This window comes from Ischnura elegans, chromosome X (assembly GCF_921293095.1).
Source record: "Ischnura elegans chromosome X, ioIscEleg1.1, whole genome shotgun sequence".
NCBI classification, from domain to species: Eukaryota; Metazoa; Arthropoda; class Insecta; order Odonata; family Coenagrionidae; genus Ischnura; species Ischnura elegans.
In genome coordinates this window covers 85,180,989-85,198,309 of record NC_060259.1, presented here as the reverse complement: position 1 = coordinate 85,198,309, position 17,321 = coordinate 85,180,989, and the positions used below count along the sequence as shown (strand labels likewise).

Below are 17,321 nucleotides of genomic sequence, written 5' to 3'. Positions count from 1 at the left end.
AATTGGGACATTTTGCAATCTTACATTGGTGCACCATCCAACTTTTCTTTATCGCTATGCTTGAGGTGGTTTGTTCTCTCTTGCTGCACGTGTTAACAGATGTAGTTTTTAACCTCCATCCGCTTCCACTTGGATACGTCTGATTGCAGGTCCGCCACTAGAATGCATTTGCACACAAAATTTTACCAATCAAATTTCTCTTTCCAGAGTTCAACCATACCAACCCTCCAAGTTATCATGGGGAGACCAGGTTTCCCATGGGTAGCGATTACTCCTCTTTTTTAACCCTTTCAAGTTCCGGTCAAAATATTTTCGTACTCTCCAGTTACTCCTTTTCTATCAATGTGAACACATGCCCACCACTAATTGACAATTCTTCTGTTGGCTACAGTTTTCATGATTTGTAGTGATCTTGCAAGGAAGTTCTAGTGTTTTGATAACTTTTAATCTTGTGACTCAGTAATTCTTTAATTCCTGACAACCACAGAAAAAAGGACTATTGAGCTGGTACAATGGGCTTCATTTATTTCAATTTCTAGTTTCCGTTTTTAAAAATTTGATGGATATAAAGATAAATGGGAAATACCTGGACTCTCAAAGAATGAATTTGAACGAATTTCGAGTGAGTTGTTTTCCATTGGAGGATTGGATTTCCAATGGAGACGAGGAGGCAAAACTTGGACTCGTCAATTTTGTGAAAATGAAATTTATTAATTACAACGAGAGAAGATGGCGAGCTTGCTTGAGATCAAACTTTTTTTTTCAAGGAAGAATGAAATTTGGTTTGGTCAAATTGTTGACTTCCTTGATGTTGTCTTTTGCAACCTTTCTAACGCTTATTTTCCTAGTACACTAACTGTGATATAAGGTCCCATGGCTTTTCTTTTAGTAATAACCAATTGAATGGCTGCCTCCGATAAAAGTACAGGTAGGCTAAGTAAAGAATTCACCGACGTCACTATCTGCTCAAAAATAAGAAAAATTAACTGCTGAGGGAAAGAAACTAATTTATAAGAGATTCCCCTAAAGAGTTGTCTTTTTCCAGAGCCATGAAGCTAAGAGAGGCAGGACATGGCACAGATGCATCCCTTATTAAAGAAGCTACAATGACAACCAAAATACCTAAAGTATTACTACATGGTGCAGATACGATCACGTTGGCTCTTTTTCCAATGGGAGGACTGCCAGAGGAGGCCTAGTAATTGCGGATTTAAGTCATTAGAAATTCCTGCGAGCATCACACCATAAAAAACTTCGGCTTTAATCAAATGAGAATGTTTTCCAGAAATAGATCCTAGCATCGGGTCATTAGTGACTGTATTAACCCTTTCACTGCTGTGAACGTGCCTAGTATGTTCGCACAGACTGCTGTGAACATACTTTTTCTTCCTCCCTGGCATGCAACTTTGCGGAAGCACTCCGAAAGGTTGCTAATCCGGGACCCGGAACCCTCGACCAGCTCACCCATGCAGGACCGTCTCATCGACCCTACCAGCTGGGGGCCTCCCTCCCAAAAAGTGACCACTCTGACTGCAATTTGAAAATCAATCTATTAATCCGATCATCAAAAAATGATTGTTTTCATCATACTCCTGCCAAACAAGATTTTAAATACATCTTTGAACCGTGTTTCTGCGATGAAAAGTAACAATTTTGTTAACTTCGCAAAAATGGCCATTTTCCGGTGGTCCGCAGCCACGTTTTTAGCAAAGCTAACAAATCGTTATTTTTCATCGCAGAAACACGATTCAAAGACGTACTTGATTGCTTGATTGGCAGGAGTGCGATGCAAACAATCATTTTTGATCATCAGTTCATTGATTGATTTTCAAATTGCCGTCAGAGCGGTCACTTTTCGGGAAGGAGGACCGTCTCACCAGCTCTCCCTGCGAAGGTGAGCTCGTCGATGATAGGGTCCCGGATTAGCAACCCTTTGGAGGGTACACGACGCCCATTATTAAAGTACCTGCTCCATGGGCCCACGAAATGCATTTTACCTTTTCGCCGCATGTGAGGAGAAGATTTTCGGAGATTGAACAGCAGCGAAAGGGTTAAATAATCCCCAGACTCAGAGAGTGAATGCAAAGAGGAGAGAGAGGAGAGGCATTCAGAAGAATCTGAGATTGAATAAATTAATTTTGACGAGTATAAGACACAAATAAATAAGTAATGCATGAGTAAATATGCTTATATTAAAAGATAGGAGTAAAATTTCACTCAAATACTATTTTAACACTTATTTAATTATTACATTTTAGTCCATGAAGCATTACCTCAAGAAGCCTGGAGATCACATCTCTTCAACATAAGTCAGCGCGCCCAGCAACCTTACTTTTAACCATTTTTGTTTATCTAGTAATTTTAAAGATGATTAATTCATACTTTGTAAACAATTCCATTTCATATTCATATTAAATCATGACTAAGGTTTGTATATACGGTCAGAGTCATAATTAACCAGATACATAATAAATTTTGGTTCCACGATATTTTCTAAAGTAATAGTGTTTTCATAAAAAAATGCAGAAATGAAAATAGTATGCCAATAAAAATAAAGAGTGCAAATTTCAAGGAAATCCGAAAAAAATTGATTTTTATCCAACTTTTTGCAATCCAGACCACTGCGCGGCAGGTCAGGTGGGTTGAACCCCCCTCTTGGGAAATTAAAACATGCTGGTGGAGTGGAAAAAATTTGTTCCACAGGTTAATATTTTTCTGATAAAACTGATTGGTTTGGGGGAATGTATCCCATCCTCCTCTGGCTAGGCCACTGATTTCATGAGCGTGCACTGTGGCTTGAAACTATCACGAAGAAGTGCAAAATCTACCTCACAACTACTGAAGCATGTGCGAGTGAAACACAAGTCAGTATGCGATGAGAAAGTAACAAAAGTTGGGGGAAACATGTGTGAGGAAAATTTGAATTCAGTCAATATTTAATCTGAAGAATGAAACCTATTTTCATTTCCAAACGCAAGCATAAAAGTTTAGATCCTGAGCATGAAAAAGATATTAGTGATAAAAAAAAAAACTTATCTTATTAATGTTGCTTTTCAATCAGCAAAATTATTAAAATGTGTATCACAATCAAAATAGTATTCCTTTGATTGTGTGTACCCAGAAGAAACTTGAATAATTACTTTGTTTTATTTCAGGTGATTAAAAATACATTTGGATCCGAAAATACCTGAAGATCCAACACCTGATATCAAATATCCGATCCATATCTGGATCCGAAAAAAATCCAGGATCTGCCCATCCCTAGTATTTATGTATAATTTAGCAAATTAAATATGGCAAATCAATTATCAGAGCTCATTTTCCAAATATATACATCCATGGCTGTATGTGGTATGATATTTAGTGACATGATCACTGATCTGGGACTGGTAAGATGTGTCCAAAAACTGTGCAACAGCAGAAACCATATTACAGACACTGTGCCCAACAGTCTCAAACAGCTACAAATATTCTCATAGGCAAGGTAGCCCTTACTAATAGCTAGTCATTGTTATTGGTCAGCGTAGCTCAACTTTTCTTTTCGCTCATCTACACTGAGAATGACCTAGAACAATCTGACTCGGAAACACCTTCTGAAATTATTTGAAGACATCACACTTATGCGCTCGTGTTTAACTTAGATATTAGTTAACAGGTAAGAAGACTTAACTTCCTCAGTAGGATGCAACTGCAGTTTCATTTAGCTTTATCAATGGCATTAATTGAATTCACATGGGAGCAGAACGGGCAGAAGAATCCTAGCAAAACTGGTCCCAAGTGTTGAACGACAAACAAAAGGACATGCGAGTGCCCATGGGCCAAGAAGGGTTTTCTACGCTTACCTGGCCTAAAATTCCGGGTATTCCCTGATCGTTTGCAGTCGACACGCTACTACGTATCTCTACCCCTTCACCTCAAAACAACCTACCTGGCATTTCTTCTCCTTTATCCTCCTCACTCACCCCTTCACGTTAATAAAAACCTAATGAATAAAACCTCTGCACATTTTAGTACACAAAGAAACGAGAAATATATTTACAAACTTTCACTTCTTGGTAAATCATCTATTCACCTATTCATCATGAAATACTAAACTAATTGTCAGAAAAAATGAATTATTTTCCATCACACAAATAGTTAGGTAGTTATCTTGATTTCATCCCAATGGGAAACTGCATGGTTATCGGTAATGATATAAATGCCAGCAATTTTGTGTAGACTGTCGCAGCCGCAAAGGAATATTTTCAAATGAGAGATACAAGACATATAACAGTAACCATATGATATGTTCTTCACACTGGACGGTGAAACCTCTTAATCTCCTGGCGAGTTACAGTTACTCATTCAACGAGAAATATCCACACGACAGTAAGGAAGCATTATTCTACGAATTTGGATAACACATAGTGTTAAAATTTTCTTAGAATTGCTGCTTGGTGTAATTCTAAACATAGTAACCCTGGGATTTGCCCAAAGGTGACTATCACCATGGCAGGTACATGGATGCGGAACAGAGGTGCCCAAGCAAAACTAAGTCGTAGGCCATGGAAAAAACAACCTTGACTTCTATGAATAATTCTTGCAAAAAGATGAACTTTTGTCAATGAACATAATAACGAGGCAATCATAATGATTCTTAGCTAAAAGAGAAAGCAAAATTGGTATAGTAATATTTTCCTTTTGTTAAACAATTTCATTTTGTTTATGAAGTTTAAAAAATTAAATAATATGATTATAAATAGATTATAGTATTTCACATGAAAAATAATTGCTTTGACATTAACATTGAGAGTGCAGTCCCCGACGTAGCGATGAGGTAATTCTAGGTGCCGCAGCTGCGCCATGAATCCAACGACGTAACTTTTTTCATAAGAGGCCAATAAAATGTAAACTATCTACACTATGCAAACAAAATTATACATGTAGACGAAGAAAGAAGATACTACTAGAATACTAAGAATAGACTACTGAAAATTTCCAATTGATCCATCGGAATGAAAAATTTTTACACCACTTTTAAAACCACAAGCACCGCTAAGGAGCAGTGAATCCACATGAGGGTTAATACAGTGTACATGGCAGTTTGCTGCTGTTTTCAGAAAAAAAATAATTAGCATCCAGCGGGCATTTTTTATACACAATTAATTTATATGCCCTTGAAATATGACGCAAAATTTTCATTATGCATTAAATCAGAGTTTTTGCAAATTATTCAACAGATTGACAATAAACTAATTGTAAGTTGCCCAGTTCCACATCAAGTGGTAACTGCACACTTTGTAAAAAACGTCCCACAACTGACATTTGGTTAATGGAAATTTTGTAAATTTATTATATCATAACCACAACATTTTGTTAACAGACACGTAATAACTAATAAATATATTGGTAAACTACCATCTCATAATCCGAGATCTGCAAGCAGAATTGAATTTGCAAATTTTCAAAGCAGTAAATCATCACTACCCACGGATGTCTGAATGAACATAGCCACAAAATTATTTTTTAGGACTAAAAATAGAACTATAAATGCAGGAAAAAAATATTTACTAAAACAAAAAACTGGGATTCAACTTTATATGAGGTTTATCCAGAAAGTAAGTACAGTGGCGGAAAATATTAACGCAAAGCTCGTTGGTGTCTGAGAGCGACCAGTTCAGGAACTACTTGTCTTCCAAAGTTTTGCCCTCATAATGCTCTCATACAACTGGGAGTTTTAAAAGCAATATATCCCTTATACCAGGGAAATAATCATGCCCGTCACATTATGACAAGGTGCAAAAGATCCAGCTACGAATTCTTTGCCATATTTTCCGAAGTATGCTTCTCCCTCGACTCACCTAGAATGGAATCTACTCACGTCGGGACATCAGTGGACACAGCCGACATATTGGGCATTGAGACTGCCTTAGAACCCAATCGTTCTGGTGGTGTAGTGGGTAAAGTATCATGCTATGAATCAGACTCCACGGATCAAGTCCCAGTGACGGATGACTTGATGCTGCACACACACACTTTACACATTTTTCTGATCTTAAAACTTTGCAATGCCAATCACAAGGTCCATAGGATGTTGCATGGCTATAGGATTCTTATGCGTTCATTTATTTCATAAAATTCAACCACTATATTGCATAACCATTTGGGCAGTTGACTGTGTAGTGAATTTTAACTACCATTTCCACATCATCCAACGATTCAAGGACAACATTGACATTGACAACATCCCCGATTCAAGGCCCCAAGCCATTAGCTGCATGTGCAATGTGTCATGGCCTACGCTTCTTCTCCCCTTAAAAAGGAAACTCCTATAGAGTCCTCACAGCAGAATGAAAGCACTTTTTTGAGCCACTTGGAAGAAATCAGTTGTCTGTTTTCAGTTCAGTATTGCAATGCTTTGCTCAATATTCTACGCCCAACAATGGTTTCCCAAGGATTAAATTAAATCCCAAATTAAACAGATCCTACAGCTTACCAAGCAGAAAGAAAATTTATAATGATCTCATCCTCTAACAATATGACAAAAGAAAGCGTTAAAAAGCAGTTAAAAAGTGGAAGGTACTTTAGTAAAACTACAGATGGCTGGACTTCCGTATCAAATCAAAATGCCTTTTCCAAGACTGTGCACTTTATTGATGAAGATTTGAAAGTGAAAAGTAATTTACTTGAGTATTTCCCTTTTGCTAAGAGGCATGCGGCTCTCCGAAGTGTGCAGTGAGCGGAGAGGCAGATCACCAAAAAGTCATTCATGCCATTACTACATTCGACTACATACCACTTGCTCTGGCACTTGAAGCATGAGCAAGCATTTAAAAAAGCTAAAAATGATGACAGTGAGGTTTGGATAAAATTGAGGTTTTGAGCTTCCAGTGTGGGTAGGTTTTCGCTAATAGGACTTGTGTATCCGCAAGTAGTGGAATATATTTATGCTTCCTCAAGTAAGTATATTTCGGTTACATTCAAATCATTAAAATTTAGACTATCCAAGTACTAGTGTATCATACAAATGCTGTGTGTTGAGACACAGAAATAACATAATTGAAACTAGACTTCCATGCGAAAAAAATTGGAAAACATCAATGTCGCAGAAAATAATTTACATGCATAAAAATAAAATTTTCATGAAAAATCATGGAAATAGTGGAGAATACCAGGCTCCTGTAAAATTAATAGCAGGAAGAAAACATGAAAAAGTAGTGCTGCAAATGAGATTAAATCCTAGGACATCAACATGACAGTGGAACACCAATCAGCCATCATAAAATATGGTTCTTGTATGGGAATAAATTTGACCTGTAAATGTTTCACTGAATTTTTGTTTAACCCTTAGAGTGTGGGAACATTTTTATACGTTTTGTATGCTGACTGTGGCATTTTCCCATAATTTTTATTGCTACCTGGATATCTTGCACTAGTTGCACTTTCCCTCACCATAAGGATCCCCAAGGGGCATAACTCTACCAGACCAGCCATCGTGACAGGGGGTCTCTTCTGTACAGGCTGGCAGCTAAAATCCTGAACTCCTGCAGCCCAAGGGTTAAACATTCGGTTTTATTACCCCATATGAGAGGTGGTTTGAGGACAGGTCCAATGGATTGTAATACTTCAAAGTTTGATTGAATTCTGAGTTCCGCTTTCCAAACACTCCCCTTGTGAGTGATAAAGTAGGGTTATTCCTCAGACTATGGCTCAGTAATCAACAGGGTTGTGATCCTATATGAAATTTACGTTTCATAACCAATTCAAAAAGGTAGAAAATGATCCAGTTCATTTATAATCAGGCCGGTAAGAAACTTTTGAAGTTAGAGATCATATTCACTTTACTTTCCACTTCATAAAGTTTCGTACCGGGTGGTATGAAATTATCTATTAGATTAAGTGACTGACCGTGCATCGTAGGCTACAGTAGGGCAAGGGGGAACAGTTGGGGAAAACCCACGTGCCTCGGGGTTCAGTGCCTGCGGCGGCGGCAATAGAACCAGCTACTCAGTTGCCCATCGAGACCCAGCTTAGTGCGAACTCCTAGCCCTTCCTTGGCTGCTCAGATTGATCCATCCCCATCCACTCACTGCTGTTTGCAGTGTTTTTTCCCAAAAAAATATTCATAGCTTATCTTACACATCTAAAGTAATGCAGTACACTCCTGATTATCCGGCTGCGGTTTATCCGGGTTGCGGATTATCCGTGCATGATTTTTCACTCTCGCTCAATTTTTTCCGCAATCTTTATTAAAAAAACAGATGCAAAATTATCGGAATTACTGCATTAATGCTAGGATACACCGGCCTTATTATTTCCGTTAGAATCCCCTTCGTAAAACGGAAGCGGTCACGTGCTAGCTGCATTCACGGGAGCTGCGTGTTCCTGTTTTCCAAGCCTTGCAGTGCGCGACTGCACTCCTTGATCATGGATACTCGTGGTGCAGCAGTTGTAGCCCGGGCAACTTGTGCGAGAAGCGACTGCGTGGCATGGTGCCTGACAGTGTAGTTTCTTATGTTTTTGGTACCACTTTTATGTATCCATGATCACATAGCCATGGATGTGTGGTTTTCGAAACCAGGCCTTACATGGAGCATTAATAATACGAGTACAACCATGTTATCGCCGCTAAAAAGATCGCGAACTGGCAAAGAAAGCACTCAATGAGTCCCCGAAGCACTCTTAAATATGTAACAGAATAACTGTATAAATAATAATAGATTGTTTGTTTTACGTAAATTATGAACATTACAAGACATTTAAGTGAAAGTTTCGATTATCTGTGTTTTTCGATTATTTGTGCTCTCTCTCCCCATCATTAGCCCCGATAATCGGGAGTGTACTGTACATGAATTCCTCATTTTTCACTTATCGCATGGAAATTTTAAACGGAGTTCTAGTGTTGATATCAATGGAGTGAAGTTCAGTTCCAAATCAGTTGATATGGAATAGAAATACATAAATAAAATTCGTCAATATGAACGTTAGAACTTCGGTTAAAATTTCTTCACACTCAGAAAAACACAGAAAATTCGTTTTATACATAAAATAATTGATGGGAACAACATCTATTTGTTTGTGTAAAACACCACTATTTCAGTCCGATGACTGTGGACTAGCGCTGTGAAGGAGTCAATTAATCCTTCTAGGGTCTCAGTTAGCGACTGAGGAAAAGGATCGACATCCCGCTAAGTTGGGTCCCAGCCTTAGGACAGGTACAAAGTTCTACAAACAATATTCACTTAATGGTACGAAACTTTCATACGTTTTTGGATAGGCAGTTTCCTCCTTAAAGAGCCATTTAGGATTTGAGGTGGCTTTGTACCATCCCAATTAGTAAGTTTTCGGTTTCGTACCATTAAGTGAATTTCGTACTTTAAAGTGACTTTCGTAACTATTGAATTTCGTACTTTAAAGTGCCTTTTTCGTATCGGATCACATCCCTGGTAATCAAAAACAAGTTTCCTGTGTCACATGGTGGAATGATGATGCTGAAGGCCAGTTCCTTATACTCCTAAGCGATTTGCTGGGCAAACTGATGCCTCAATGGTGAATGTGGCAGCAGACATGGCAGGAAATATGGAAATTCACCTTAGAATTTTGGCCAAATCAAATGATGTAATAGCAGTTAATTCCTGACAATGGTGTTAATACCAATGCACCAGTGCAAGTGACTTTATACTATGTCACTTGCTTATGAAGTGGTCAAATGTAAAGCACCGCTATGACCACTCACAAAATTATAAGCATTCACTAGAACCTCTAGCTCTCTTTCCACATTTAAAATGTATTTTTTATAAGAAACAAATTCACTTACACAAAAATTAGATCCGCCCTCTTAGAATAAGCAGGTATGGCACTAGCTATGGTAGAAAATCCATAAGAATACACAACAGCTTCTTCCATATTTACAAATTTGGCTAATTTTTCCTCCAACTCCAGGTGTACATCTACAAAATAAAATAGTTCAAAATCAAAGTCAAGAATGAAAAGTGAAATTTGAGAAATGCTTGGAATAGTCATAACCCATTTAACACTATGAACTCAAGTGCTAAGGCACCACGTATATCACTAAACAATGGCTATTTTATACTCATTAACTATCCTAGCACTAGACTTTTTCACAATCATTCCACTTCCAATCAACAAACCTTTGACCTTTAATGTCTCCGATTTTGACCAAATTTTTTGAATGAGAGCATATTTACTTCAAACTAATTGCCCAAAGACAGTTATGAGAAAAACAATATAGCAATTTATACGCATTTTATTAATTTCATTGGCAGTACATGACCCAAAAAATAAATCAAGCCTTCAATAATAAAGCTCCTTTAATCATCCACCCAAGTAAGTAGACCCATGATTTTGGTCTCTTTTTAAAGCTAAAACTTAAGACACATGCTATCAGTTAAATTGGTGTCAATGGCTTTCGAGAGCAGCCGCATATTGCACTTTGTCACGCTAGCTTTCACGGCCATTGCATGTCGCATCATCAGGCGATTTATCCCTTGCTGATACAACCTGCAATGCAATGATATATATGACTTATAAGGAGACATCGCCAAAGTGATGTTCGAGATCTGAGTGCGGTTGTTATTTTCTAAAACTATATAGGTACGGTAGAAAAATTGTCACGGCTTTCTTCCACATGGGCTCGGTTTCGAGAGATATTCGCAAGTAAAGATTTCGCGCAGCATGACATCCCTTGAGTAAGCGCTCCATCTCAATTACGGCCGTTGTGGTGCGGTCTAGGGCATTAGTACCCTCACCTGTAGTTGGCTTCCCGAGTTCGAGACCCAATGTCGGCAATATTTTTTCTCTCTTCTAATTTTTGAAATCACTGTTACACTTTATCCCAATTCATTTTATTTAGTTACTTCGAGATTTTTTAAATTCAATATCAATTTATGGATTTTAAACGAAACTCCGAATTGTGCCTTACCATACAGAGAATTGAGAACAATGAGCAAAATATGACTAAAATCAGGAATTAGCACTCCCTGAGAGCTAATGATACTTGAGAGCATGCTAAGCAGGAGGGACAGTAAACACTAATACCAACAACTTCTACCTGATAACGAGTCATTAATCAAATCTATATCAATTGTGTCAATACATAGTTATAAAATTTACACTGCTATTGCTGGAGGAAGGAATGAAATAATAAGATAAAGTATGTACACTCCCAATGAATAAAGCTAATACTCCGGAACAGACCATTTTCTACATCCAGAGTTGACAAAGATGTAACAACACAGATGAGCACCGCCCTCATACAAGGTCATAAACAATGCAGAACAAAAGTCATTCAAGGCAATGTGGGTTAAGTATCTAAGAGGGGTAGAAGGGTTTTGAGCCGTAAAAGCATTATTTTGGAGACTTCTGTTTTCGAATTTGGAAGCAGAGGCAAGATCAAATAGGGTGGTTTCCTATTATTTTTTTATTGCCTAAATCGAAAGATTATTACTCCTGCAGTACATATTTCACGCTTTTAGATTTTTAATTGACGATATCTATTTTTCGCGATTAAATGAAAAGTGAAAATTTTCTAGCACGCGGAAACGCGAAGCGTAAGTATGAATGCCTGGAAATCTCTCCGTGTGACGTATTTCTGGTTCCCGCTGCCGCCCTGTGAGGTGACCTTGAGGTGAGTTGAGCGCTGAGACGCAGGCTGCTAGCGGGTAGCTGAGTACCCTGCTGGCTGGTAGCGCTTGGCTTAAATAAGGATTATTAATACCTTATCAAATGAAGAAAACTTTCCAACCTTAGCCAGTTTTAATAAGTGATTATTAAGACATGTTTCCCTGAGCTCTGCGCCTCGTGCATGCAATGGTAACCTCAGACGATGTATAACTCCTATCTTCTCGTATAGAAACTAAGTCCCTGTGACGTCACGTGGAGTGGCATCGCATGGGCACCAATCTGGCCCTTTTCAAATGAGGATAAAAATGGACCATTGCCTTTCGTCTAAACCGGTATTTCTAAAACGAAATAATTTGTATATTATGAATACACTAGTGGTGGGTAACGAATCGCAATCAATGCTTTTCGTTTTCTTTGATGAAGGAAACTACCCTATTTCCAGCTGAAAACACTCTCAAGATTCCTCCTTATAGATGCTGGGGAAATCAAATGTGAACCACGGGAGACCGTTTCTGGATCTCATTCATTTCATACTTCATGTAATTAGTACAGTGGAACCCCGATCTATCGTTCCTGCATTGATCATTTTCCCGCATTCATCATTTGCCGCTCCTTGTCCCAAATTAAGTTCCATAAAGACAATATAATTTTTCCCGCATCCATCGTTCCCCGAAGTATCATTTTCCCGCGTTGATCGTTTGAAGATCGCGGTCCCGTCGTATAATTTTCCCGCATCCATCATTTGACGAAAATAAGACGAAGTGTTTACAACGTGTTATTTGTGGCCAATAATGACAGACACAGTTTAAATCTTCCCCAGGATATTGAAATACTTTATGGAGAAGCTGAGAGCAGTGGGATAGTTACATTAGCGCATTTCCCAAGATCCACTATCCCCCTCCATTCAGCACTCGCCTCCCCCCCCTCTGAAGATTTCCTCTTCTCCAAAAGAAAAAAAAGGTCTCAGCTTGTGCAGGGATCGTATTACGAAGACCTTACAATTAGCTTCGAAAAAAATATCAAGTTACACAAGAACAATAGAATCGTGTTTCACGCCTCTCCCATTCTCGCCCACTGAAGTTTTTCAGCCTATGAATCACCTACTGGCCCAAAAGGTGTCGAACAATGAATTTCGGCAATTAATATTATACTTTCATTAGATTGAAATATTAGTATTTTGCACATAATTCAAAAAAGAATGATACCAAACATGACGTATTTCTAATGTTATTTAAGCATTTTAAGGAAGGAAATAGTTGGAATAATACAATTGTGATTTCTGGTGAATATCGATATCCTCGCAACTGATTGTGAGCTTCTCGGCATTTTTTTTCAAAAACAGGACATCAGGTTACAATTTACGAGTTATGCCACAAGTCTCACTAGTCAGAGTTGCTAACGAAGCGATGTCTTCTCAGGATATTTTGTTTCTTCCCACTAGCAATCCGAATTCATCTGCTCATCTGGCGCTACGCTCATTAGAAAAGAATGGGTAAGTTGCCTTTTCTTTAGAACAAAAAATTTCATGGCGCAGTCATATGGTCATGCTTCACCTTCTGCAGTAAGCTCTGCTTATGCCGTACGCGATAGCATTAGTGCCGAACTTCACCTCGTACGAGTGGTTCCGTACTTTCCAGGGTGAGTTGACTTAAAACCAGCGAGTGTTTTCCATTCAATAAAGTCCGGTTTCATTTTTATTAGTTTTATTTTTATTCGTCATCGGACCATGGCCCTTCCGAAGAAACAAGTGAGAACTTTAAAATATGGACTGAAAATAATTGAAGACATAGAAAAGAATTCGGGCTAGAAGCGCGTGAATATTGCAGAGCGCCTCGGGTTGTCCGCTAGTATATGATGGCAGGGGTGGGGGTAGAGCAAGATACCTGGTGAAAATAAAAGTGGGATGAAGGGTGTGCCGTTGACGAATAATGCAACATTGTTAACGCTTTACACATTGCCTCAATCATATTAAAAATTTAATTGCTAGAAAGGAACATTTCAAATAATAAACTATTTTTGGCCTTTTTGATCCATCTCACAACCAATCACTGCATCGGCAAAGGCAGCTGTTTTAGGCATAACATGCACATTGCTCTCGTAAATATGTGTACTCGAAATGGCGTTTGATGGTTAAGAATTTTTAAATCAGACAGAAATCCATAATAGCAGTGAAAATGCCAAGTAGAGTGCAAACATTTTTTAGCAAGGTGGTGTGTTCCTTTAGGATATTTGAAAGAGATATAAGTCAAATCAATAATATGACCTAAGTGGTTCGATAAAGTAATAATAATCCTGTAATCAGCTAAAATCTTGTTTAAATGCATTAATAAATATCATAATTCGCTAGTTTCCTGAGACATAGACAACCTTGTCAAACATTTCGGCATTGATCGTTTTCCTGCATTCATCGTTTTTTCATCCATCCCCCTGAAAAATGATAGATCGAGGTTCCACTGTATAAGTATTCAATGCAATTTACAATGGCTGCGGTTTAAATAACTCATTGATGTCTTTACGTAAATGTATCGTATCTGTGATTTAAGTTCAAGTTTCTACAGGTGTCCAAAGCATTTCAATCATAAAAATAATGCTGTATATTCAGTGTTGGTAGCATTTTTACAATGACTATGGTTTCAAAGGAAATTTTTGAACCACCTGAGGCGGAGTTCATTACCCAAACCTACACATATTTTTGCAGAACAATTTGAATTTTAGTTGTATACGACAGCATTTTTTAAGTATTTTGCTACTTAGTTACCACGTTTTAGCATATATAGCCTGCTCTTAGTCAACTGGTAATGATAGAAATACAGCCACATCATGTGAAGTACATACTTAACTAGGCATGGTGATCCTCTTTCATCATTTCACTTGCAATGCAAAATCCAAGATTCCAAGCATATGCTTACGATTATTAGAGCGGCAAGCAGAATTTTGAGTGTTCTTACCACAATAAAATTTAATCAATAACAAATATTATATGCTACAGTACTTCACAGCAATAACAGAGATTTGAGCACGTGCATGCATCCAGACATATCCTGCCAATGAGATATAATTACGAAAATACCGTATACATCTGAATATATTCCCCCTTTTTTTCCAAAAATGCCCAAGGTAAAAGTAAAGGGGGGGATAATATTCAAACGCATTTTTTTAAAAGTTTTCCAGAAACTGAAGCCTCAAAATTAGGGGGGGGACTATATTTGGAGAGATATGGTACGTCAATATATTAATAAAAGCACAAAAAATATACTAGGAAAGGAATATTACTCATTAAATGAAAAGAATTGGTGACCAAAATGCCCCACTCCCCCACAATACACGATTCACTCTCCCAATACATAAATCTGGGAATGTTGAGTGCCTTCATGGCCTAACAAAATAAGCAATCTCATATTTACTCCCAAACTTGAGAAATGCAGCCCATCCCTTTCCCTCAGATAAAATCCCTTAGAGTCCCAAAGCCACTTTGGTACCGCTTACTTGCAAGGGGGCTCACATGACAGGCCTTATTTCAGCAGCGAGCACTTGAGCATTTACGGCCCTTCAAGGAGGAAGGCCTCCTCTACTTCGCCACATTGGCATCAACTCTGGACTTTGAATTTTTGGCACCAGGATGTTGTGAACTTTTTTTGAACAAGAATGTACGTTTTGCATGCATGAATGCACCTATGAATTCCGATCACTTTACTTACCTACAGTACCATAAAATCCACGTGGACCGCAAGAGCCAACTCCATACTTTTCTAAACATTTGATAGCAGTTTCTTCCATTTCCTTGTTCTCAACGAACCCCAAGAAGTTGTGAGTAGCCATGTTCAGGCATTCCTGGCCATCAATCATAACGTACTTTCCCACCTGAACATGAGATTAACATTAAATCCTTCATAATAGTAACTAAGTTCTCAACATGGCAATCATTCATCAAACAAACAAAAATAACTTTGCAGGAAAATAATTCATTGCTTTAATTCATTGCACATAAAAATTTAAAAATCTGTAGTCTTCACAAAAATGTAAAACTGATTTTATATATTACCTTTCCATTGATAAGTCTTGGATTCAAGGCACGATGATTTTCTGGAATACTGTCCACCAGTGGCTCAGGCTTCCACTCTCTAATTATTTCTTCTTTCTCCTGGAATAAATTAAAATTTAACAACATTAAAGTTTCTCAATATTACCAATTTGAGTTCAAAACCTTCATAATAGATTAACCTTCAAAATAGATATTGAGTATGGGTGTCACCATTGACAAATATAGATAATCAAAGTAGGCATATTGTCTCTCATATAGCATTTCAATAATTTAAACACACACATGGAGATTGATACAGCTTAGCCACTCAAATATCAAACTGAAATTCCCTAACTGTCCAGATGGTTCACACAAGAATTTAACCTTTTCCCTACCGTACACGTATATATACGTGTGGACGTTTCCTGACCCGGGAGACCACGGGCGTATATATACGTGTGAGATTTTCCCGGTCAAGAAAACAAAACCCGTATATATACGTTTTCGAGCTCTCCCCCTTTCAGGACGGTCGTGGGTTTAGGTCGCCTTTGTCTCGGGACCCAACGCTTCGGGGTTTAGGATTAACCCTCCGAATCCGGGAGCAGGTACCCGGACCCTTCGTCTTTTACAACCTCTCTCAGCGGTAAGGGACAGCGGTCATACAATTGTTTATAGAGTCAATTTTCGAAATAAATATTTGTTCATTTCTCAAGAAATATAAACTAAGAATTGAATTGTTTGTCTTTTGAGCAGCGTTTACAATTTTTAAACGAAATTCTACGACAAATATTAACTTATATCTCGAGTTATGTATAAACATCAACATGGAAATTGTTGCTGCGTTAAATGCTTTGATAATGGCCTTAGAACTTCGTTTAAAATTTGACAATGCTCAGATAAAAATGAGGAATTATATTCAATGTCTGTAATTTACGTGCAAGCAACAATTATCCATTTGCTAAATACATATAAGCAATACATAAGTTGACCGCGAACCAATGCCGCAGGTATGGTCGTAAACCCGGAAAGGAGGGAACACAACTACTCTTGGAGTCCGAGATAATACGGAGTCCCACCGTGGAGGGGTCGAAAAAGGTTCAGCGAGACCCTTCTTAACGAATGCCCTCCAAAAATGCTCCGTACCACGAGAAAGAAGAGTCTCTTAGGGAGCGGTACAGCAGTCAAGCTAAGACGAAAACTCCGCGGTCTCGAAAGGGTTAATAGAATATCTATGTATTTACATATGATAAATACACTTGTGTCCAAAAATTAAGCATGGTTACTAAACGAGACCATAGAACCTGATAGGAATGATAGACTGATTGCTGAACAAACAGAAACCAAATCACACACCATATGTCACATAATTTGTCAAATAAAAAAAACAGGGTCAGAAAGATTCTGACAGCTGAGGTACACCTTTGACAACGACTAACCAAAGTTGACAATGTCTTCCACAACAAAAAATGCTGTTAATAGGGTGCATGGTCACTTCTAATGACGACACATGCTTCGCAGCGACGTGGTATGCTCTCCATCAGATGGTCCAAGAGCTCGTGTGTCAGTTGATCCCATTCCTCCGAAAGGGTTATGCAAAGTGTTGGAGGGCTTTACAACAAATATTTGATTTCAACATTACAACAGATGCAGTAGAAACAGACCAGTAGGGATGAGCATG

At 38.2% G+C, this 17,321-nt stretch overlaps 1 protein-coding gene across 1 annotated transcript in view; it reads right to left on the bottom strand.

Moving 5' to 3' along the window:
• Positions 1 to 17,321, bottom strand: part of LOC124170820 (serine palmitoyltransferase 1) — a 49,206-nt gene that overhangs the window by 28,042 nt on the left and 3,843 nt on the right. Inside the window, exons 3-5 of the mRNA XM_046549795.1 lie at positions 15,665 to 15,763; positions 15,321 to 15,483; positions 9,797 to 9,929 (exon numbers count right to left, since the gene is read on the bottom strand). Of these exons, the coding sequence (XP_046405751.1) occupies positions 9,797 to 9,929; positions 15,321 to 15,483; positions 15,665 to 15,763 (395 nt within the window). The remainder of the gene's footprint in view (positions 1 to 9,796; positions 9,930 to 15,320; positions 15,484 to 15,664; positions 15,764 to 17,321) is intronic.